This window comes from Nomia melanderi, chromosome 1 (genome assembly GCF_051020985.1).
Source record: "Nomia melanderi isolate GNS246 chromosome 1, iyNomMela1, whole genome shotgun sequence".
NCBI classification, from domain to species: domain Eukaryota; kingdom Metazoa; phylum Arthropoda; class Insecta; order Hymenoptera; family Halictidae; genus Nomia; species Nomia melanderi.
The window spans coordinates 16,504,450-16,528,960 of NC_134999.1; the positions used below are offsets into that span (position 1 = coordinate 16,504,450).

Sequence of the window (24,511 nt, forward strand, 5' to 3'; positions counted from 1 at the left end):
CGTTGAATTTCTTGGTTGATCGTTTCTGCTGAAAGTGTTTATGCAACTTTGACTTCCTGCCGATGTGGAAAATAGTAGCCAACATGTTTATGCAAATTTTGCTTCCTGTAGAATAGAAAATAATACGTACGGATTGTCTTTCGCGAAGACCGATTTTCTTGAGTTCTATATAAAACCGTGACTGTATTTCGAAGATTGATTATTTATTGGCTGTCTGTATGCGATTGTGTAGTTGTAAATTATGTGTTTTTTCAGTTATCAATAGTAGATTGTACAGTAATTATAATAACAAACGGTCCCGCTTTGCACAATCACGTTGCTGCAAGATGGCGGTGCTGCCTCGTGGAGAACCTCGGCGAATCGAATTTGAAAGAATCCCTGAACAGAGGATATTCGAGGGAACTCGAGGTGAATTTTATATTTATAATTGTAGACACGTGTTCCTTTACTTCAATTCATTAATTTCTTAATTGAACGAGCACCAGAAGAGCGGAACAGCTTCACCTAGCAACGGGAGTAGGAAAGTAACGAGTAGCTTAGCGTTTCTGCCACAGATGGGGCCACAGATAGTTTCACCGTTTCTGCAAGTAAGTGTAACAAATGTAATTGTTTACTGAATACTTGTAATACTCGAGTATCCCGTTATTCCAACGTTCTATCAAATATTAAAAAACAATTTATTGCAAATAAATATCTCAATCATTGTCATGTTCTAATATCCCTAACACCTAATATCAAATTCCAACCCAATATTAAACGATATTAAAATGTGACTGCAACAATCAAGAAATTTTAGAAATTTAATAAATAACATATGGCATTGTTTAACGATTCCGCTCGCAGATGTTCCTCGAACTCGAATGATCCAGATAGAAGCGTGCTCTGAAACGCGGACATGGAAGTGTTTATTTTGCGAAGATGAGGAACGCGGCGCGTAGACACGCCGAGGCAGGGACCAATCGAAGGTGAGGAACTCGTATTTTTCATCGACGTCGTAGGTGGACCGCTGGTAAATGCTCGCCCCGGAACGAAGTTTTCGCCGGCGGCATAGACGGGATAAATTTGGAACACTCGTCTCGGCCGGAACACGGCCGTGTTTCACGGTATCCGCGGCAGTTTCGCGTCGAGGATGGTTTCTCGAGCGTCGCCATCGCGATGTCAAACCGGACGAACCATAATACACCTGCTTAAACAAAATTAAACCCGTGTTAACGACAATTTTTCACTCTGTTGATCGTCGAACAACGAAAACGTGTCTCCGTCATCCTTGAAACATTACCTTTCACCGGTGAAATCCTCGTTTATCCCGCTTGAAAGATAATTAAACCTATCAAATTAGTGATTGATCACTTTATCGCTCATCCGATTATCAAGACTCGTCTTCGTAAACCTTGAAACACTAAAATTAACCATGAAACCCGCGAAACCTGCGTCAAAATCGCAAATAACGTGCGAGTGTATGTTGTCTTCGGCAAAGAGGAATATTTATTAACGAATCTTTGAAGCATGCGCGGCGAGTGATAAAGTGTAAGGAAGAATTTAAGGGTAAGAAAGGTGTATGGGGTAGTTGAGGGAAGGAATTCAAGGGTGATCGCCTCGAACGAGGAACCAAGATGCCGCGGCAGCGACCGGAAGCGTTCGATCTCGTGATGGAGGCAGAGAAACCTTCTAAGTGCATCAGGTTCCTGCGTCTCCTTTGGAAATTCTTCAGATGCGTTTTCTCCCACGTGTTCCTGATCTCGTTGGTGGTGTTGTACTGCGTTATTGGCGCGTACGCGTTCGAGGCGCTTGAGGCGACGCATGAGAAGGAGGTATTACCGAAATCGTAATAATGGCAAAAGCAATATCAATATAAATATCAATAGCAATAGAAATACCAATAGAAATATCAGTAACAATATCAATAGCAATAGTAATAGCAATAGCAATAGCAATAGCAATAGCAATAGCAGTAACAATAGCAGTAACAATATCAATAACAATAGCAATAGCAATATCAATAGCAATAGAAATACCAATAGAAATATCAATAGCAATATCAATAGCAATAGAAATACCAATAGAAATATCAATAGCAATATCAATAGCAATAGAAATACCAATAGAAATATCAATAGCAATATCAATAGCAATAGAAATACCAATAGAAATATCAATAGCAATAGCAATAGCAACAGCAGTAGCAATATCAATATCAATATCAATATCAATAGCAATATCAATAGCAATATCAATAGCAATATCAATAGCAATATCAATAGCAATATCAATAGCAATATCAATAGCAATATCAATAGCAATAGAAATACCAATAGAAATATCAATAGCAATAGCAATAGCAATATCAATAGCAATATCAATAGTAATATCAATAGCAATATCAATAGCAACAGCAACAGCTACAGCACCAGCGACAGCAACAATAATAACAATAACTTGATATTTCTACACATCCGTGTTCCATACTTCACGTAATGGCGACTCTTGCCGTTAACAAATCCAAAGCAAACCAAACAAGAATCACGAGCTTGGAACAGCATTTACCATTCATTCTATGCGTTCCAGATAAAGAAGAGCATCAAGGACATAAGAGGGGACGTCGCGGAGCAATTATGGAGGATCACGAAGGACGTGGAGGTCCTGATCCGCGAGAATTGGACGGATAAAGCCTTACGCGAGTTAAAGGTAACGGGTTACACGCTGAACCTGCGAATATCCTCCCTTTTTTTTCTGTCGTGAGTGGACTATTTGCTATTCAAAGAGTTTCGAGAACAACCTGGTGTGGATGATGGAGAAGGAGGGCTGGGACGGCAGGGAGGGCGAGGACGATATCCAGTGGACGTTCGCCGGCGCTTTATTTTACTCGATCGTGGTGATTACAACGATCGGTGAGTCCCCGTTGTCAATCATTTCATAGCGCGCAACCTTTCTCGATTCACATTCACAATTTTTTATTGCCAATCGTTTACGCGTTTATCGTAAGTACGAGTGTCGTACGCAATACAAAACAGAAAAGATTCGTTCAACGCGTTCCGTGCCACGGACATTTCGGTTATATTTTCCTTGCAAACCGCATTGATGTTTTTAGAGAAATATCAACTTGTATTCGAGTTTCTGGTAATTTTGATATATTTTCATAATTGCTCTTCTACGTTCTCGCTGCTTTGTAACGCATACCATTAAGTTTTAACTTAAAATTATTCTCTCTGTAATAATTTGTCCTCAATTGAATTTTGCATATTTGCAGTTAATTTTATAATCGGTACTGGAGAAGTCGAAAGGTCGATTCAGAATATACAACTGAACTCGAAAGATAATTTTAATATATTGCACGCGATAATGCGGGTTTTTTAGTCTATCGTTTAATTGCTAATCCTACGTTCATGTAACATTTTAGATGTACAACACAAATCCAAAGTAAACTTACAAAATCGAATCTCTTATTCTCTTCTGGAAGTTACATATTTCGGTCTGATCGATGTTTAACACTAGATTCACGGATGTTTATTCCACACTTCATTCTATTGGTTCTAGGAAACTACGTGTTCGCCTATATAGATCGAGAAAATTGTAACTTCAAAGCTAGAGGATATAGCTAGAATACAATACGTATTCGCACAATTGCTCGAACCAAAGTCGACGTAAACTGCCACTAAATAACGTTTAAAGAATTCAGTACCCGTCAAATTGACGGGTTCCGTAAATCCAGTGTAAAATGTATCAATATAACCGACGCTCGCGTTTCTAGTAGCTGAAATTTAGCACAATGTGTTAACACTTAGCCAACCAACGTATTGCCTTTTACTCTGTTTATCTTTTCTTTTGTTATTTAGTAAGTCTTGACGTGGGATTACTTGCAATTCATCAAATACGGATCTTGTTTTTCAAAACATAGTTTCTAACTAAATTAATTGAATGAGTACAATTGAAGATAATGGAGAAGGTTGTAGTTATAGTTCTTTCTAGGCGGTCGCCTAAGTGTTAAGATAAAATTTCAGATACCATTTGACACCTTCGGTAGAAATAATGTTAAAAATATTTTCTTACACAAATTCGCGTATAACATATGGTATACGTGGCACTGAACGCGTTAATCGCGTTGCTCGCGTCTCGCGTAATTTCGATTCGTATAACCAATACTGGAAAATACACGTCGTTCTTTGGTATTTTCTTTACACTATACAAAATAGATAAAAAATGTCAGTCACTTTTATGAAGCCGGATGCGAACTCGTGGAAGGAGACTGTAAGACGTTCAAGCCTCCTCGCCGGAGTTCGCAGCGGCTTCCGTTTCATTTTTCTTCAAAGATCGACTGTACAAGTCGTAGTCGTCGTAGTCGTGGCTTTGCCCGTAAGGATTTCCTTGGGGTCTCGGGTAGTGGTTGTAGCTCTCTCCAGGATAATGGTAGTTCCCAGGGGGGTATCTGTTTCCAGCGTTCAAATTTCCCGGCGGTCTTCGGTTTCCGTAGTAATTCGGCGATTGCACGAAGCCCGATGGCCCGTATTTATTGGGATAGCCCTGGAACGTGCACAGAGGCAATTAGACTAATTCCAGGATATAAAGGAAATTCATTGCAGTCTTTTCGAGATACAGAGATTGAAAATATGGAAAATATAGAAGACTGTTTTCTGTAAACACGAATTGCAATGGTGGGCGGTAGTATTAACCCTTTGCGCTCGAAAGTTTTTCAATGGAAATATTCAACATTTTCTGACGAGATATGTTTGAAAATAATTTAACGATAATACGCCTGAGTCTTCCAAATATGAACGTTTCATCTCAAAATGTCGACGTTCGTCCGCAAAGGGTTAATAACGAAGATTATAGTAATGGTTAATTGATTTTTCTAGTTTCTGTTTTTTATTTTAAATGCTATAATATTCATGAAAATATTATAGCTCTATCATAGATCGTTTCTAATCATTGTTCAATGCACCTGCTGCGGAAAATGTCCTCCGCCGGAGGGACCACTGACCAAAGTCGGGTACTTCCTACTGCTAAAGCAGCAATACTTCTTATCCTTTGAGCAGCTTCCCTGGAAATAAAAATGTTCGGGAATATCGTTCGGAATATATCCGTATGGTACGCGGAATCACTCCTGTCTCGACACTCACGAATTTTAGTCCGTTGGACGGACAGTTGAAGCTGTATCTGCACCGACACACGTCCAGATCTCGATATCGGGGATCATTTTTGATCCAAGGCGGCACGTAACCGGCTTCCAACGATCCGTCGTCTACTCCCCCGTAATAAGGAGGTCTGCGGTATCGGAAAATACATGTCGAATGTCAATTGAAAATATAACGAAAACTCTTTAACCCTTTGCACTCGAGAGGTGCCTCTCACTCACCACTTGATTTCATACAGTAAAACTATGAAATTTGTTATTAACCCCTTGGCGTACTATTTACTACTGCCACTAAGCTCGTGTAACATTTTGCTATCAACTATTTGGAAGAAATGCAACAAAATTTTCCATTCTACTTGAAGTGGAAATTTCGTTTGTAGATAATAAATTGATAATAGCAAAATAGTTGTTTGTTTTGATCCGTGGGTAATGAGCAACATTGATTGTTATTAAATTGGTTTAGAAATCTTCATCGCGAGTCTCACTCGTCATTGTACGGCAAGGGGTTAATAATATTATACCCTGTATAATGCATCAATTTGAGAAATATTGAAATAAAATAGCTTCGTTCCTCGATGTACGTGTGATTTCTCTTCGAGTTAGTTTCATAAAATGTTGTCTTTATTCCGTTAGGAAATCTTGAAATATTTCTAGTGAAAAACTTTCGGGTGCAAAGGGTTAACCAGTTAACTGTGTTTGACGAGTATACACGTCATCGTAAAGCTCGACGCGATACTAATTCTTTCAGCGACGAATTCTTTATTTTTTCACATAAACATGTAATTCTTTGTTTCGCTTTGATCTTTCATTAACACGTTGAGTGCCATGGGGTCACCGGTGACCCCAATCAAATCGACTTACTTCAGTTCGCTCAATTAACACCAGAACTGCCGTGCCAGTCAAAATAACTGGTTTCAGTTTTTCTGTTTCGCAATTATTGATATCTTCGGAGCATTGAACATTTGAAATGATTTTGAAAATAAATGGTTTCACTTGAATACTATAATGAATGTCTGAAGAAACCGAAAATAATCTATTACTACAATATTCATAGCGATTATATTTCAATCGTATCAAATGCTCGGTAGTTCTAGTGTTAAACGATGATTATTAGAAAATATTTCTGTATCATAAATAATGCCACTGCGGTGATGTTCAGTTAGATGCAATTATAATAATGCGTTTCAATCGAATGATTTAATATTTGATTCTTTCGATTTTGTGTATTTTGCGGTATCACATCGGACGGCATTCAACGTGTTAAAATATACGCTACGTGCATTCGTCCTGCGTTCGATGAGTAGACGCTCCATTTTTTTATTTTATTGCGCGAAGAACAAGAGGTTTCTCCAACTAAATTCCACAGTTAATACATTCCGTGCCACTGGAAATTTCGGTTATATCATGCTTATGAGTGCACTGATATTTTAAATGAAATATTACGTTACATTAAAGTTTTTGATGACTTTTATATATATTTTGATATTATTTTTTCATGTTTTCGCTGTTTCGCAATGTGTACTGCTATTCTTTGCCACATGTTTCACAAAAAATATTTCCTCCACAAATGGTACACGTGGCACGGAACGTGTTAACTGGTTAAACTTCGTAAAGTACATTAAATGAAGATATTCGATGTTCGGAAGATTTCATTATGTGAACGGAATACGTTCGTAGTAAAGATGGTAGAAAGTATCAATATGAAGCAGGGAACGTAGGAACGAAGTTATTGGATTGGAATACAACGAGATGATACAAATACCTTTTTACAATGCCAGTTGGCCCGCCAGGACCGACAAGAACTCCATTGTTGCCAGGATACGATGCTGGCACAATGGGTCTACTATTAGGACCGTAAGGTCCGCCATTTTGTGGTCTAAATCCTATCAAAGGTCTCTCCTCCAAATCTTCTAGGTTCTCGTGTATCAGGTACCTGCAACTCGACCACGCGAATAGTAATAGTATATTGAGTATGTAAAACGAGCAATGTATTAAATGAATTAATGAATCGATAATTTATTGTCGATTGAAACTACAAGTACACGGTTACTTAAAGTGGAACGGAATGTTCTCAAAGTTTAATGATGGATTGCGGTGTTTGAATGTTCCGTGTTGGAATATTTGGATATTTGAATGTTTGTAGGTGAAGTAGTCGGAAGTTTGAATGTTTGAAGTTACAATATTTGAGTATTTGAATGTTTGAAGTTGAAGCAGTCGGAAGTTTGAATGTTTGAAGTTACAACATTTAAGTATTTGAATGTTTGAAGTTGAGGCATTCGAAAATTTAAATGTTCGAAGTTGAAATATTTGTATATTTGAATATTTGAAGTTAGAATATTGCAGTATTTGAATATTTGAAGTTAAAATATTGAAATCAAATATATGAAGTTAAAATATTGAAATATTCGAATATTCGAAGTCAAAATATTGAAATATTCGAATATTTGAAGTTAAAATATTAAAAATTGGAATATTTGAAGTTAAAATATTGTAATATTCGAATATTTGAAGTTAAGATATTGAAATATTTGAATATTTGAAGTTAAAATATTGAAATATTCGAATATTTGAAGTTAAAATATTAAAAATTCGAATATTTGAAGTTAAGATATTGAAACATTCGAATATTTGAAGTCAAAATATTGAAATATTCGAATATTTGAAGTTAAAATATTAAAATATTTGAATATATAAAGTCAAAACATTCGAAAATTCGAACACGTGAAGTTCAAACATTCGAATATTCGAATATTTGAAGTTAAGATACTGAAATATCCAAATATTTGAAGTTAAAACTTGAAAAGCAACGCCTCAGCACAGTAAACATCCTTTAATCCCGGCCGTATCAAGATAATTAGAATTTCAAAGAAGTGAAACGCACCTTCTGTCGTCGTTCCTCTTTTCACCGTGCTGCTGGCCGTCTTTCCAAACCCATCCGTCATTTTCCGCGTGCACTTCGATGACGGCGACGCAACAGACGAGGATCAGTGCCTTCATGTTGTCGGTTCACCGGGATTTTCGATCGCGAGTAGGTACGTGGTCTCTGTTGGAGCCGGTCAGCCTCACAGCTCACCGCCGAATATCACCGGCACACGACTAAACGAGAGTGAAAGTGAATCCGTGTCTTTATATATGCACCGTTGAAAGGTGAACGCACGGCTAGGCTCGCTTCGAGGCCCCCTTCGATAGCAATCTCGCATCAACAGCGTTCGCACGGGGTGATGTACCCTTTAACCGGCTAAACACTTTGACTGATGTCGAAGTGCAAGGGTAACGCTGTGTTTGCTCCGGATATTTCAATAATTAATGTACACGTTTAGCTCGTTACCTGTCTACGCTGTATTTCTTGCTCATTACTGTAGATAAGGATCGTCAACTGATTAAAAAGATTTGATAAAATTCTTAATATTCAACCCTATATATTTAGCTCATTAGCTACCTCATTTGCCAACACTTTTCTATTCATTATTAAGGAACGACTTTACAAACTAAGCATTTAATAATGTATGGTGTACTTTAATATTCTATATTTAATAATTACTTAGATACAGGTATTATTTACTATTATTTTTCCTATCAAAAAGATGTGATAAAATTCTTAATATTCAATCCTACATATTTAGCTCATTAGCTACTTCATTTGCCAACTTTTCCATTCATTATTGAGTATTAGAGTAGCTTTCAGATCGGAACGACTTTACAAAATAAGCATTTAATAATGTACAGTATACTTTAATATTCTATATTTAATAATTACTTAGGTACAGGTATTATTTACTATTATTATTTATATCAAAAAGATTTGATAAAATTCTTAATATTCAATCCTACATATTTAGCTCATTAGCTACCTAATTTCCCAACACTTTTCTATTCATTATTAAATATTAGGGTAGTTTTCAGATTGAAACGACTTTACAAAACAAGGATTTAATAATATACAGTATACACTTTAATATTCTATATTTAATATTTACATACACGTATCATCGCAGCACGTGAAATTGATTAATAAAATCTTTCACCCTTCCCCAGAATAAGAGCTTCCTAGGCTCCACAGAAACTAAGTCTTATACGTCTTCCCCAAGAATTCAGAGAACAAGCGTGTTCTCCGCGCAGAAGGCATTCTGCTTAAATTACCACAAAGTGCCAGGGGGGTGAAATAAAAGAAAGTGGTGGTAGGAGAATCCTACTGTCCTGGGGGTGCAGCGATAATGGTGGCCTATAAATCCGGGGGATTTCAAAAGTATAATTATTCCTCGGAAATTTGATGGGGAAGTGGTTACAAATGGTGGTCTAGGAGTGACCAAACAAATGGTTACAGCGAGAACGGGGTGTAATGAAATCGGGAAACTTCTCTCTCTCTCTCTCTCTCTCGTGAAATATAAGAGTCCTTGATAAAAGTGGTTCCGATTCGAAGCGATAAAGAAATTACAGACATGCTCGCGCTGTTCGATCGCCACGGAGAGACCGAGGAAATCGTATCAGAGGCCCGGGGAGGAATCTTTGATAGGAGGAAGGAAAATGGCCGGCCACTCGGTCCCCGTATAATTTTATTTCGAAGGCGGCGGCACGGAGGCACGATCAAACGGTCTCTCCGGCAAGAAAATTCAATGATCAAGGTCATTTTCAGTAGCGCACCCAGCCCCGCAGGAAATTCACTTTTCATCCGCGAGAGAAGAAGTTACGGGCGGCCACCCCTAACTCGCTTTCCCCCGATTTCCAACCTCCTGCGTGGCGATCTCGTCGATTAACCTTCTCGCTGTCGTTCTCTTCTCAAAATCTGACCGGAGGAATAGATAGATGATATTCATTGAAAATCGCACTGGTTAGTTTTAGAATATAGGAAGGTTTATTGTTAAGAAGATTAGAGTTTCACTTTGATTACGTCTGCGCGTGGCGATCTCGTCGATTAACCTTTTCGCTGTCGTCCTCTTCTCAAAATCTGACCGGAGGAATAGATAGATGATATTCATTGAAAATTGCACTGGTTAGTTTTGGAATGTAGGAAGGATTATTGTTAAGAAGATCGAGTTTTACTTTGATTACGTCTGCGCGTGTCTTTGTTACGATTTAACGAGATACGAGACTGGGGAGCGGGAAGCTATTAAAATTCAGTTTACCGGTGAACTTTATGTAATGATGTTAACGAGTCTTCTCGGTCAAAGCAGATCTTCGTGATCTGAAAGAGAATTATATTGGTTCGTATAATCGTTTAATATTAGATTTACGAAACGAGTCAGTTTGATTTATTGAATTTTATAAGTATTATTCGGTAAATGTTTGGGTCGATTTTTATTAACGCAGTTATGCAAATAGGTATCCTAATTATTTACTCTTAGACCTCTAATTTCTAAGATCTAAGTGAACGGATAACAAGTTTTCTGAGAACAATAGAACAAACTACAGTAAATGTCAGTAAATCTAGTGTTACAGCTTCCAATGCATCGAAAATGTAGCTAGACGCAAGAAAAGTTCAACGTCTCGTGATTAAGTTATTAAAATTCAGTTTTCCGGTGAATATTATATAATAATCTTAACAAATCTTCATGATCCGAAGGAGAATTACATTGCAACGTTCGAATAATCTTCTAAAGCTTCCACCACATCGGAAACGCGACTAGACGCAAGGAAAGTTCAACGTCCTGCGATTAAGCTATTAAAACTCAATTTTCCGGTGAATATTACATAATAATATTAACAAATCCTCTCAATCATAGCAAATCTTTGTGATCCAAAAGAAAATTACATTGCAACGTTCGAATAATCTTCTAAAGCTTTCAACAGATCGGAAACCGCGGCTAGGAACAAGAAAAATTTAACGTCCTAAGATTAAGCTATTAAAATTCAGTTTTCCGGTGAATATTATATAATAATATTAACAAATCTTCACGTTCCGATGGAGAATTACATTGCAACGTTCGAATAATCTTCTAAAGCTTCCAACGCATCGAAAACGTGTCTAGGAACAAGAAAAATTCAATGTCCCGCAATTAAGCTATCAAAACTCAATTTTTCAGTGAATATTATATAATATTATTAACAAATCCTCATGATCCGAAGGAGAATTACATTGCAACGTTCGACTAATCTTCTAAATCTTCCGCCACATCGGAAACGCGGCTAGACGCAAGAAAAGTTCAACGTCCTGCGATTAGATTGTCGTGTTACGCGATCAATGTGTCCACGATAGTCAGATTTAATGGATATTGCGTCACGTTGTAAAGGGAAGCCTCACTCATGTTTGCGCGGTCCTAATGGCGTGCAAACAATGCAGACGTCCTTCGGGGCGTGGACACCGGTTCCTTCGCGCAAACGTGTTACGACATTTCGACTGATTTTATTTAAAGAAAGAGGCCGGCGAACCACCTGCAATGGGCCCGTTCCCCTTCCTCGGGCCCAGGGATTTTCCCAGAGCGAAGGACAGCCGCGAGAAAGAGCGGCTCCCATGCAAGATCCACCCACGTGGCACCGAGTTGCGTTCACGATCGCGTGCACCAATGCGTTCACCGTCTTTCCTGGCTTTCGCGGTAATCCGTGTCAATGTTATTTTTTCTCAATCCTTTGTTTCTTCTTTTTGTAACGCCGAAGCCACCGGACAAGTCGAAACGATATCGTATCGATTTTATTTTACAATTATGGGAAATATATGGTGCGTTTATATATTTGTGCAAACTGATCGGTAGGGGAGGTAAAGTCACTGGTGACTCACGCTGTTGAATGACTGAAAAGTAATGGTTACATACAAGACGATGTCGAATGAAAATATTTAAACTTTTGCATTTGGAAGTTCACTAGAAATGGTTAACATTTTCTGACGAGGCGAAGGCGATATTCCTTGAAACTAACTCGAGAAAATCAGAAGTATATCGAGGAACAAAGCTATTTTATTCCAATATTTGACGTATCAAAGCATTATAGAAAGTTCAATATTGTAGGAGAAAGAGAATTTTATTAGAGACAGTATAATTATATCTTGACAACTCACAATAAAATATTAATCAAACAACGCACACACTATTTGTATACTCAGATACTCTTGTCTCACTCACACACTTTCTGAAAAAGTATAAAAGAGAAAGGGACTCGTGGAGACCAGGCCCAAGGGTTGGTGGGTTTTTCCGAAGGATGCGTAAGCGAGGATGATGAGTGCGCGGTGGTGAGAGTGGGGTGTGTTTGAGAATTTGTTGGAAGTGTGAGTAAGAAGAATGCTTGTGGGGGAGAGAATGATTTTTAAGTGCGGGTGGCGAGAGATTTGAGAGAGTTGCATTGACCTGAGAAGAGAAAAGACCTGTACACTGCGAGCTATATCATTTCTATTTATTTGTATTTTATTCAATTATCTATTCCTGTGTTTTTTAAAATTAAAATATATTTAAACACCGTTATTACCACATTTATTTTAAAGAATCTTGTCTTCACCTAACTAGAAAGGATTGAATATTTCAATTGAAAAACTTTCGAGTGCAAAGTGTTAATATTTACTTAAATGCTGTGGTAATTATCAAAATTGTATAACTGAGAGTCTTTATATAAAAACGAGATTTCTCGTTACCAGTACGCAATGTGTTAATATCCCTACCGCGAGACGTTGCTGTAACGACGAGTTAACTCGTCTGCCACGGTCAACAGGTTAATTAATGCCATGTCCATTGTAGTTAATTCTATTGCACCGAGTACGTTCTTCCAAGTGAAGTCGAGTCATTCATTATAAGTTGAAGGAAGTGACTATCTAATGAGCATGGTCCCAGTGTTGACGGTTGTTTCGCTGTTAAAACGATCGCGTACGCGTTCGAGCAGACTTATCGCGCGCAAGGAGGATGCACCAGAGATGCATAACGCGTGACCGAGTTGCATTCCGAAATCGGACTGGCCGGTCGAACATCCGCTCCGCTTTTGTGTCGGATCGATCGGCCCTCGTCCGCCGGATACGGTCTATCTTGTCCGTTTTTCGTCGCTCACTTTTTCGAGTCGTTAAATTACTTCGTCCAACCGTCCGTTCTTGAGAAATAATCCTCTATACCAACCTCCTCTACCGTAAAACATGAAAAGCAACAAATCTTCTATGCAACAGCACTCTCTGCAGAAAACACTTGAAACATATTCAAATTTCCATCATGTTATTTTAGACTTTCGGTACTCAATCCTTCAAGTACCATTTTTACTTCTTAACTCTATTACACTATTGCAGCTTTTCCTTCTAGAAAACTTAATGTTCGATCATTTAGATCTTAGGAATTAACACTGGAAGTACCATAGAGGTTAAAATGTCCCATTCCTAATTGCTTCTTTAATTCATAATAACACAACAGATAATTCCCGGAGAAATTGCAGAAATTGGTTCAGCAATAGGCAAACTGAATTGTACAATAGAAATCTCAATAATAGCACTATTGGAGTTTCCACAGATAAATTTCAAAAAGCCTATTCGACTGTTCGGTAGTTCTAAACGTTCCGAAGTACAATTGGGAAACACGTTCGTATAATTGGATCAATCAAACCGCTCACCGAGCAACGTTTATAAAATTCAATATACGTCAAATTGAATCGCAGTCTTCATCTGTCATAATAGCGATCGTAATGACAGCCCGAAGGATCGAACATTATTTTGATTCAGTGTCTCGCCTCGAAGATCAATCTTTAAGCCTGAAATCGTTGATTGTTCCATCAATGCGAAGGTCACGCGTCGAAAGATCGGAAACGCTGCGAGGAACTCGCGTCAGAACGGATGTAAGATTATGCTAATCGCAAAAAGCTCTCGAAGGCGAAATCCCGGCGACCTTGACCCAGACTAGTAGATGATTCCGCGAGATGCGGAGAACGTCTGTCGAAGGTCGATTGCGAAATCGCTAGACTGGACCTCGATGGCACTTCCGAATATTAACCTTGCCTCGACGCCTCTCGCGGACTTCACGAGTTTCGTTTGCCTAGGAATTTACACGTTGTACAGTCCCACCTTCCCCCGCGACGCGACGCAACGCCACGGAACTGTTCAGAGGGCGTCCACCTTCCGACGAATCAAGGTGAACTCCTTCTATCCGTACCTTCGCAACTTCGTCACTCCTTTTTCGCTGTAACAATGATCCGAAATAGGAAAGAATCGAGGAACACTCGGTATTCAATCGTGAAACGTAAAATTCGAGGAAACAACCAAGGAGACACGTAATCGGTTCGGTAATCAGACTCAGCCTATTGTCCGACGTATCAGAATCTTCAGAACATTTTAATTAGTTAACCCGTGGTTGACGAGTATACACGTCATCTTAAAACTCTTAACGGTGCTAACTTTTCCAACGATGGATTATATATTTTTTGAGACAAACATGTAATTCTTCTTCGTTTCGCTTTAGTTTTACTTTTAATTTCGTTAGCACAATGAGAGATTTTTCAAAATAATTCCACACTTAACTGGTTAAAATAGCAAATCAAACGAATGTTACGCCATAAGATTGCTTAGATTCTTTATTTTCTTTGTTAGGGCAAAGTGTGCGTGGAACAAGTGCGATGATATTAGAATAGTATTTTCAAATCGAAATTCGTTAACACATTCGTTATTAGTGTTATATATTTGTCGGCCGTATTTTACATAATGAAAACGAGATATTGTTATTAGAAATTATAAACCACGACATTTATTTAGGAACTCAGTGACTCGTTTCAGTTTCATTTTTCGAATATTTTGGATTTATTGGATCGAAGGAATAATTGAGGAAACTGTCATCGAAATAAGCTGGTAGCGAACGTATTAAAATATTTAATACTATGAATATTATCATTGAGCCTAAGAATGCAGAGTTAATTATAATCGATGGCGAATAATGTCTTTATTCGAATTCGCAACACTTTGACTAAGAAAAAATAGACTCCGCTTTGAATTGGCTGAAATGTGAATTGAAACATTGATTTTCCCGTGCGATAATTATATCTCGCATGAAATTTGTTACACGAAATACGTCGAACAGTTTAATCCGAAGCGGCGCGAGGTAATTTCGCATTTTTTTCGCTCGCGTTTCCGGCCGGGCTCTGAAAAGCAGGGAAAATTCTGTCGCCGAACGAAATTGCGGCGGGGTCGTTGACTTCCCCAAAGGCGCCTCATTTTAAATTCCCGGTTTGAGACTCGGCCGACAATTAACTTACACTTTACGCAACCGGGAAATTACGCAAGGGTAATCGAGCGCGGCTCGGCCGACAGGGTACGGCCACATCGCCCCGAAGACCAAGAACGGGAAAGTCGTGACCATATTTTACGCCATCTTGGGGATTCCCCTGATGCTGCTGTGCCTTTCCAACATCGGCGACATCATGGCGTCGAGTTTCAGGTAATTATAATCCCGCCGGGTGCAATGACAGTTAACTCTCCCGCGAAGTGAATTTTTACTGGGCAATATTTTGCCTTGGAAATATTGCGCCCGTTAGAAAAACGGGGATCCCAGTGGTCGGTAATTCTTCGAATTGAATAATCGAAGGGAAAAACCTGATCGCCGTAGTGATATTGAAGAAGATTGGGTAATTAAGAGCTTAGAGTTCATTTAATATTACATCGTTCTATCGAATTTATCATTTTTTTAAATGTATTGGGACTTCGAATAGATTTTAATTTATCAGTTTTCTAGATGCAATATGTCATTTTTGACGAACTTAGGATTTCTATTTAGATTTGCTATTTTTCTCAATATAATAAAATGTAATTTCTAACAGATTTGCTGTTTTCCTCAATATAATAAAATATAATTTCTAACAAATTCACCACCTTCCTCAACGCAGTAAAATGTAATATCTATCAAGTTTCCCATTTCCCTCAATACAATAAAATTTCTAACAAACGTGAATTCACCATTTTCCTAAACACGTACCCAAGTTGCTCCAATATCTCCGCGAGTATAGAATAACTGACATCAACGCGTCGCGAGCAGAATCAGTCCCTTTATATATTCTTTACACAGATGTCCCCTCGTGTGTACTAGTTCCAACAACGTCGTGTTATCATTATCGCGGTTAGAGTCATCACCATTTTCCAGATTCCTGTATTGGAGGGTCTGCTGCTATGTGTGCACAAAGCCGCCGAAGAAGAGGCGACCGAGGTCCCATTTCGGCAGATCCTATTCCGCGCGGCAGCCAGGGTAACTATCGGCAAAGTGGGTAATCTGGGATCGATACACACGTAATGTAACGAGAGTGAATTTCCGGCAGACGGTACGGCGGAAGTAGGGGCGGCTTTCGACGGTCCATAAGGATCAGCGAGAGATCCGCGGATTCGGCGCTCGGCCTCTCAGAATGCATGACGAGATCCTCTTTCTCCGACGTGGACAGCAAGTATGACGAATTGACGCTAGAATTACCGAGTGCATAAACCGCTTTTCAACACGTTGACTGCTAGGTCACCGATGACCGGAGTTTACGAATTAAGTGATAATAATTATATAAACACATGAATATTGATATCATTACCCCCTACAATTTCAACAATTTTTTCTCTATTTTTCATATTTCACGTCAGTCTCCTATCTTCCATTTCGAATACAAAATTATTATTACACGTATCTTCATTCTAAACTCTTAACACTCGATAATTTTTCACTGGTAAGAAACGACATTCATATTTAGAGACATTAGACATTTACTATTAAGAAACCATGAACATCAAACATCGATCCAACAAAATAAATTCGATATCCACTATTAACCCTTTGCACTCGACAATATTTTTCATTACAAGCATTCATTATTTTCTGACGAAATATTAACAATATTATTTGCAACTTAGATAAAGAAACATCTTACATAAATTATGGGGCAGAGTTGTTTTATTTTTGTTTCATTTGTTAATACTTGATTCAACATTTTATATTGAATTTTCCAGTTTACAATTTTGTTGTGTTCAATCGAATGGCGACTGAGAGTCGTCCCTTGAGTGCAAAGGGTTAAGAAACCATGAACATCAAGAAACAAAGCTATATTTTCATATTTCACATTACTCTCCTATCTTCCATTTTGAATATAAAATTATTATTACACATATCTTCATTCTACACTCTTTACGCTCGATAATTTTTCACTAGGAATATTCATCAATCCAATGAAATAAATTAACATTCTTCACTATTAAGAAACATAGTAACAAGAAACACAATATTTCATATTTCACATATCAATCTATTCAAAACAATTTAATATTATACATAAAGCTTTCTAATTCTACTATATCCAATTAACACATTGCGTACCGGCTAATTTTCAGAAAACTGAATTGTGCGCATGGCAATTTTCACTGAGGTCAACTTATAACACTATAGATAGAAAAACTCAGATATCATATTGTTATGTAATGTATTTTAAATAAATAATCAATTCGTATCAAATTTTATATTTTTTCCAATGCTGTGGTAATTAGCGAAGTTGTATAGCTAAGTGTCTTTATATAAAACCGAACAATTCAGTTTTCTAGAAAGTAGCCGGTACGCAATTTGTTAAACTTTATTTAGATTATTTCATTTTCATATTTAATTACGGAATAATAACCGGCGATATGGGATAGTTTCTGCGTAAAATTGCCGGTTAAGAAAGTGTTAACCCATTGCTCTATAATAACGAGTGAGACTCGTGGTGAAGATTTTCAACATGATTCAACAAATACATATATGTTACTCAGTTCATTCGAATTCAAAGTAAATATTATTCCTCTGTAATCAACTATTATACAAAGTTTGTAATCAACTATTATAAAAGGAAATATAAGCATAACATATGCTTAGAATTTTTCTCTTTTTCCAATAAATTATTAATGACAAAGTAGCCGTATCGATCCGAGTTGAGAAAGAAATCATAGGCCAAGGGGTTAACACGACCTTAATACCGGCAATTCCAATGAAACGAATTTCTCAAGACAATTTTTATCGCAATGGAGGTACAATTCCCGACGTTACGAGGACATGGAGCAGAAGAGGTTGGGCCTTTATCAGTCGCCGGGAGCGTCAAATTTGAGCCCAAATATTGGATTTAAATCCGCGACGGTTTCACGATACTCAGACATACCCGCCGAATCCCCGAGAACAACTGGAGGTATTCAAATATATCTGTGTTTCCAAGGTTCTCGCGATAATACAAGAGTTTCTACCGTTTCCCACGTAAAGTAATAGTAAGATAACTTAACACATTGTACGCTGGCTAAATTTCAGCTACTAGAAACGCGAGCGTCGGTTACATTGATACATTTTACACTAGATTCCCAGAACCCGCCAATTTGACGGGTATTGAATTCTTTAAACGTTATTTAGTAGCACTTTACGTCGACTCCGATTCGTGCAATTGTGCGAATACGTATTGTAATCCTCTAGCTTTGAAATTACAATTTTCTCGATTTATATAGGCGAACACGTAGTTTTAGAACCAATAGAATGAAGTGTAGAATAAACGTCCGTGAATCTAGTGTTAAACATCGATCAAACCGAAATTTGTAACTTACAAAATAGAATGAGGAATTCGATTTTGTAACTTTTCTTTGGATTTGTACAATGTGTTGATGTTAGACGAGACTAAAAACGAAAAGATATAATGAAAAGTCCTCTTAGAGAGTTACTAACCGAGACAAAGAAATAGTAAATGAAGTAATGTGTAATTCTTGTACGACAAACAGTGGTTTTTTCTAATTAAGGATTGCATTCAGCCAGTCCCAAAATGACGCAGTCGCTGGACAGAAGATTGTTAATGAACCGTGCGTCGAATGACACGGATCGTTCGTCGGTTTTGTGCAACAAATACGCTCTGCACGACTTGGAGAACGAGCTGCAACGATGGCAGACTTCCGCCGGAAACGAAGGTGAATATATTCAACTCCCTTCCCAGTTTCCGGTTTTTCTTTCCTCCAACGAGTCTTCTCAAGGAATATATAAATGTTTCAACCGTTAGCACTCCAGATGGTTTTGTAATCTATCAGCAACTGCAACTAATTTTTATAGTTGTCAACTTACGTTGTTAAACACTTAATTTACATATAATTATTTTCTAGCAATTCGGAAGTGTCGGTCTTCGGTGACTGACATGGCATTTGACGTGTTAACACGTTGAACTCTGTAGGCTCCACTATTGCACCAGTTATAACATTCAATATTTTAATGAATTAGAGAAACTACCCTAATATTATTAGACTTTATATTATCAATTATTAGATTTTTATTAAAAGATCGAAAGTATGTTATAGTATTTTTCATTTTCACTGGAGATACCATAAAAATTAGTTGCAGTTGCTGACAGATTACAAAACCATCTGGAGTGCTAAGAGTTAACACGTTGAGCGCCGTACGATTTCACAGAGGAAAACACGCCGAATGGAAAAATATAATATTAACACTAGGTTTACGGGCATTTATTGTACACTTCATTCTATTATTCCTAAAAGAATTGATGCTCGTTTATTTAGTTTGTGGAAACTGGAGATTTGATAGTAGGTAATTGGGGTACATGTCAGTGTGATCGGATCAATCAAAATCGGCGAAAACATTTACAGAATAATATTTCTAAAATCCAATATCCGTCAATTTGACGCGTTCCGTAAACCTAGTGTTAAATCATTTGATCGAATTGCATTGTTACTATTCCACGTTCGTCTAGCTGAATGTCGCTGTATTATGCAGCATTATTTATAATATAGAAATGTTTTCATATAATCGTCGTTTCATTGAGTGAACTATAGTAATTCGATTTGGTCGGGGGTCACCGGTGACCCCCATGGCAGTCAACGTGTTAAATAATATCTTTTCAATGTTAGTAACCGACAAGTCGGGCAAGTTGCGGGTCATCGAAACAACGGAAAACGTTGACAACGTCGAGAAGCAAGTTCAGTACACCACAAGGTCGTTGCCAAGAAGATGTCTGTCCGTCGAAGGTGCCACCACGAACTACAAAACGAACTTGGCGCCACCCCTGCGACAGTCGTCGGCTTACTTGGAGATGGAGAACTGGAGGAGACATCCGTCATCAAGGTCCAGGCGTTACAGGAGCAATTATCCTGCTGGCAAGTATAAGAAAATAATATGCAACTTTATTAACCATTTGCACTCGAGAGGTGCTTCACACTCACCAATTGATTTCATACAGTAAAATTATAAAATTTGATACTTAATATTAAACTTCGTACAATGCATCAATTTGAGAAATATTCGAACAAAATAGCTTCGTCCCTCGACGTAAGTGTGATTTCTCGTCGAGTTAGTTTCACAAAATACCCTCTCTATCTCATCAGAAGACGTTGAAATATTTCTAATGAGAAACTTTCGAGTGCAAAGGGTTAACCCTTTGATTACGGCAGAATTTTGCGTCCACGCGTATTTCTAAGAAAATGTATTAAAACTGCGAAAACACTGAATTGAACTGAATTAAACCAATCAGAAATAGTCACATTTATATAATATATGACTAACGGAAGATGTGATTGTTGAATTAAAATTCACTTACGTCAGATTTAATTTTACATTAACAGGTCGAGACCAGTTCTTAGAATATAAAATATTAATCAACAGGAAATGAATCATACACACTTGAAATAATAAATCATCAACCAATATATATGAATATTCAATTTCAAAGGTATAGATCCTTTAATTAGATTAGATTAATGAAGTACATTACTAGATTAGAAAATTGATAGATCAGAAAGTCTATCTTTAAAATTGAATACTTGCATCTATAGTTTCTATAATTAAAAGATTGAGATCGGAAATACATGTATTTAGAAAATTCGATTGAGCTGTAGTTTATTTATTTATTTATTTTGCGTGATTTCCATTGTACCATTTATGAAACATTGATTATTTTAGAAGATAAATTATTTCACAAAAAATTTAGAGTTAGCAAATATAGATTTACTAAAGTAGATATAAATATTTTGGGTCGATTAGGTATGTAAAATTGTGGCTATGAAATATATATATACAATGATAATTTTATTTAAGGAGATTTATTTTAGAAGATGCTACATACATGTTTTACGAATTACCTTTTCCAGCTCGTTCCTACCGACGGGACACACTGTCACCGGAAGTAATGTCGGCCACGGGCCTGCCAATTCATAGGCAATATTACGCGGACGATTTCGATTCGGATTACGAGTATTATACGACCACAGAAGACTACAGACAGCCGATTAAACCTGTGCCCATTTGGCTGTGCGTGTTCCTGGTGGTCAGTTATATATTCGGCGGCGCGTTCCTCTTCAGTGCCTGGGAACAATGGCCGTTCCTAGATTCCGCTTACTTTTGCTTCATCACACTTACCACAATCGGTACGTCGCACAACATTCACGTCAATAATCTACCTACTTACTCGGAATTCATTCCAGTATCTTAATTTTAATATTTTCCATTGGTACAACGTTAACCCACTATAGGCCGAATTTTTGTTCGCGACAATAAAAAGCTGTATGTGATATAAGATTAATAAATATCAGTGTATAAATACAAGTTAATAATCTATTCAACAGTTTTGATAATTCTATGAAGACGAGTGTACCTTGTAATTTTTAAGTTACAATGACATTCAGTTAATTAATTGCTTAATTTCATTCATCACTTTGCTATGAAAAATTGAATAAATCAACAAGGTGCCAATATGTTGACATGAGAGTACAAAGTTGCACAGGCCTATAGAGGGTTAAGTGAATCATAGAAAATTTTTGAAAATTTTCTATCAAACTTTAACACTATTTCCACCGAAAGACACCTTTTGCAACTTTAACTTACAATTTTCCAGATTCAGTTGTACATTCTAAATCGACTGTTCAACTTCAATAACGATTATACAATTAACTGTAGGAAATGTCCAAAATTCCCCTGAGGAAAAATGATTAGTCTGAGAAGATAATTTTAACCCCTTGCACTCGGAAGTCTTTCAGAGAGACGACATTCTTTGAAACGAACTGAATGAGAATTGAATAACAGAATACACATAAGTTAAGCACAACGTTATCGCTTCAATATTTCACATGTTTATAGATAGAAGCTTAATATTTCATGGAAGACTTTAGAATTTTGGTATATCGAAATAAATGACTGAGAGTCGCCTCTCGAGTGCAAAGGGTTAAGTTAAAATTTGCAAAGGCGACTTCTGACACCTTCGATAGAAATAGTGTTAACACTAGATTTACGGAACGAGTCAATTTGCTTCATGTTGAATGTAATAAATAATTAGTAAATTTTTGAGTCGATCATCGATGCAGTTACACAAATATATACCCTAATTATCTACTGTTAAACTCACTTCTAAAATCTAAATTAACACGTTGAATGCCGCACGATTTTATAGAACGAAATACACAAAATGAAAAAATATAATATTAAATCATTCGATCGAATTGCATTGTTATTATTGCACGTTCATCTGAATGTCACCGCATTAGTATTATTTACAATACAGAAATATTTTCGAATAATCATCGTTTAACACTAGAACTACCGAGCATTTGATACGATTGAAATGTAATCGCTATGAATGTTGTAGTAATAGATTATTTTCGGTTTCTTCAGACATTCATTATAGTATTCAAGTGAAACTATTTATTTTCAAAATCATTTCGAATATTCAATGCTTCGAAGATATCAATAATTGCGAAACAGAAAAACTGAAACCAGTCATTTTGACTGGCACGGCAGTTCTAGTGTTAATTGAGCGAACTAAAGTAAGTCGATTTGATTGGGGGTCATCGGTGACCCCCGTGGCATTCAACGTGTTAACCCCTTGCCGTACAATGACGAGTGAGACTCGTGACGAAGATTTCTAGACTAATTTAACAACAATCAATGTCGTTCATTACCCACGGATCAAAACAAACAAATATTTCGCTATTATCAATGTATTATCTTCAAATGAAATTTCCACTTGAAGTAGAACGGAAAATTTTGTTGCATTTCTTCCAAATTGTCAATAGTAAAATATTACACGAGTTTAGTTGCAAAAGTAAATACTACAAGGGGTAAATGAATATCAATGTCTACTCGGCTGACAGAAGGAACTGAATGACAAATGTCCGTAAATCTAGCGTTAAAACCGATCGTTTGACCGGTCAGTGTTGACCGTTCGAAATGGAAGCGAGAGAATCGCAGCGATCGACGCTGTTCGCACCGTCGATCGATGAATCGATGGGGGTTGCAGGGTTCGGTGACTTCGTGCCGGCGTACAAGCTCGACGCGCACAAAGGGATCGCGGTTTGCTCGTTGTACTTGTTATTTGGAATTGCTTTGCTGGCGATGAGCTTCAATCTGGTGCAAGAGGAGGTCATCAACAACGTGAAGAACGTCGCGAAGAGCCTCGGGATCATCAAAGAGAGTGACGACGAGGAAGAAGCGGACGACTACGACGCGTACGACGCTGAATACAACGACGAGGTCGACAACGAGCTCGAGGGCTACGTCCTCGATACCCCTCGATGTCACTCGATGCCGAGGAACGCTCGCGGAATCTCCGTCGCGTAACCTTTCGCGTCCCGAATTTCTTTTATTTACCGACAGCCCCCGCCCACGCCCACGCCAAGCCGTTCGTAGCCGAACTGCTCCTTTTTCTCCCGTCGAACCTCCTCCAGCCAGATATTTCTTACGACCAGAACCATCGAATACGTCGCTAAGACGGATTTCGAAATTCTTGTTCCCCAATTATTGAAACTCTGAAGATTCCGAGGAATTATGTTTTATGTTTGGTTATTTGCTCTTATTTTGAAGTGCTTGGTACTTGGGAGAAATGATTTTACTATTCTACGACGGATTTTAAAATTCTTGTTCTCTAATTGTTGAAACTTAGAGAAGAGAAGAGACTTAAGAAGATTCCGACGAATTATATTTTATGTTTGGTTACTACTCGAATTTTGAAGTGCTTGGTACTTGGGAGAAATGATTTTAGTATTCTACGACGGAATCGAAATTCTTGTTCCCCATTTATTGAAACCTTGAAGATTCCGACGAATTATATTTTAAGTTTGGTTACTACTTGTATTTTGAAGTGTTTGGTACTTGGAAGAAATGATTTTAGTATTCTGGTCTAGTTTGATTCTTACTCCCTTCGATTGCCGATTAGGCCGCACTAAACAGAATTATAGATCTGACAGCAAACAAAATTACAAAAATCATAAGTTATAGCTTAATAATCATCGTTTCATTGAGCGCACTAAAGTATGTCGATTCGATTGGGGGTCATCAGTGACGCCCATGGCACTCAACGTGTTAATGAAAGATCAAAGCGAAACAAAGAATTGCATGTTTACGTGACAAAATAAAGAATTCGCTGAAAGAATTAGTACCATGTCAAGCTTTACGATGACGTGTATACTCGTCAAAGTTAAAAAACCTGCTCTAGAATCTTGTTCAAACGATTCGTTGGTTCGATACAATTAGGTGCGAGGAA

At 37.6% G+C, this 24,511-nt stretch overlaps 2 protein-coding genes across 4 annotated transcripts in view; one reads left to right on the top strand and one right to left on the bottom strand.

Moving 5' to 3' along the window:
- Positions 1 to 28: 28 nt before the first annotated feature.
- Positions 29 to 24,398, top strand: galene (potassium two pore domain channel subfamily K member galene). 3 transcript variants are annotated; one of them, XM_076372296.1, is made up of 14 exons: positions 29 to 408; positions 486 to 587; positions 844 to 965; positions 1,568 to 1,811; positions 2,566 to 2,685; positions 2,762 to 2,888; positions 15,321 to 15,447; positions 16,147 to 16,248; positions 16,319 to 16,441; positions 18,033 to 18,187; positions 18,780 to 18,944; positions 19,893 to 20,138; positions 21,129 to 21,404; positions 23,270 to 24,398. In XM_076372296.1, exons 4-14 carry the CDS (start codon positions 1,614 to 1,616, stop codon positions 23,587 to 23,589), a joined length of 1,959 nt encoding a protein of 652 aa, XP_076228411.1. In that variant the 5' UTR covers positions 29 to 408; positions 486 to 587; positions 844 to 965; positions 1,568 to 1,613; the 3' UTR covers positions 23,590 to 24,398. The 3 variants fall into 3 exon arrangements, with proteins under 3 accessions (XP_076228411.1, XP_031838303.1, XP_076228416.1); XM_031982443.2 differs by having other exon boundaries at positions 29 to 587; XM_076372301.1 differs by lacking the exons at positions 29 to 408; positions 486 to 587; positions 844 to 965 and having other exon boundaries at positions 1,005 to 1,811.
- LOC116429471 (uncharacterized) overlaps positions 4,116 to 24,511 on the bottom strand; it is a 91,219-nt gene continuing 70,823 nt past the window's right edge. The window contains exons 2-6 of the mRNA XM_031982464.2: positions 8,010 to 8,224; positions 6,891 to 7,061; positions 5,115 to 5,259; positions 4,937 to 5,035; positions 4,116 to 4,518 (exon numbers count right to left, since the gene is read on the bottom strand). Of these exons, the coding sequence (XP_031838324.1) occupies positions 4,255 to 4,518; positions 4,937 to 5,035; positions 5,115 to 5,259; positions 6,891 to 7,061; positions 8,010 to 8,125 (795 nt within the window). The 5' untranslated portion in view covers positions 8,126 to 8,224 and the 3' untranslated portion in view covers positions 4,116 to 4,254. The remainder of the gene's footprint in view (positions 4,519 to 4,936; positions 5,036 to 5,114; positions 5,260 to 6,890; positions 7,062 to 8,009; positions 8,225 to 24,511) is intronic.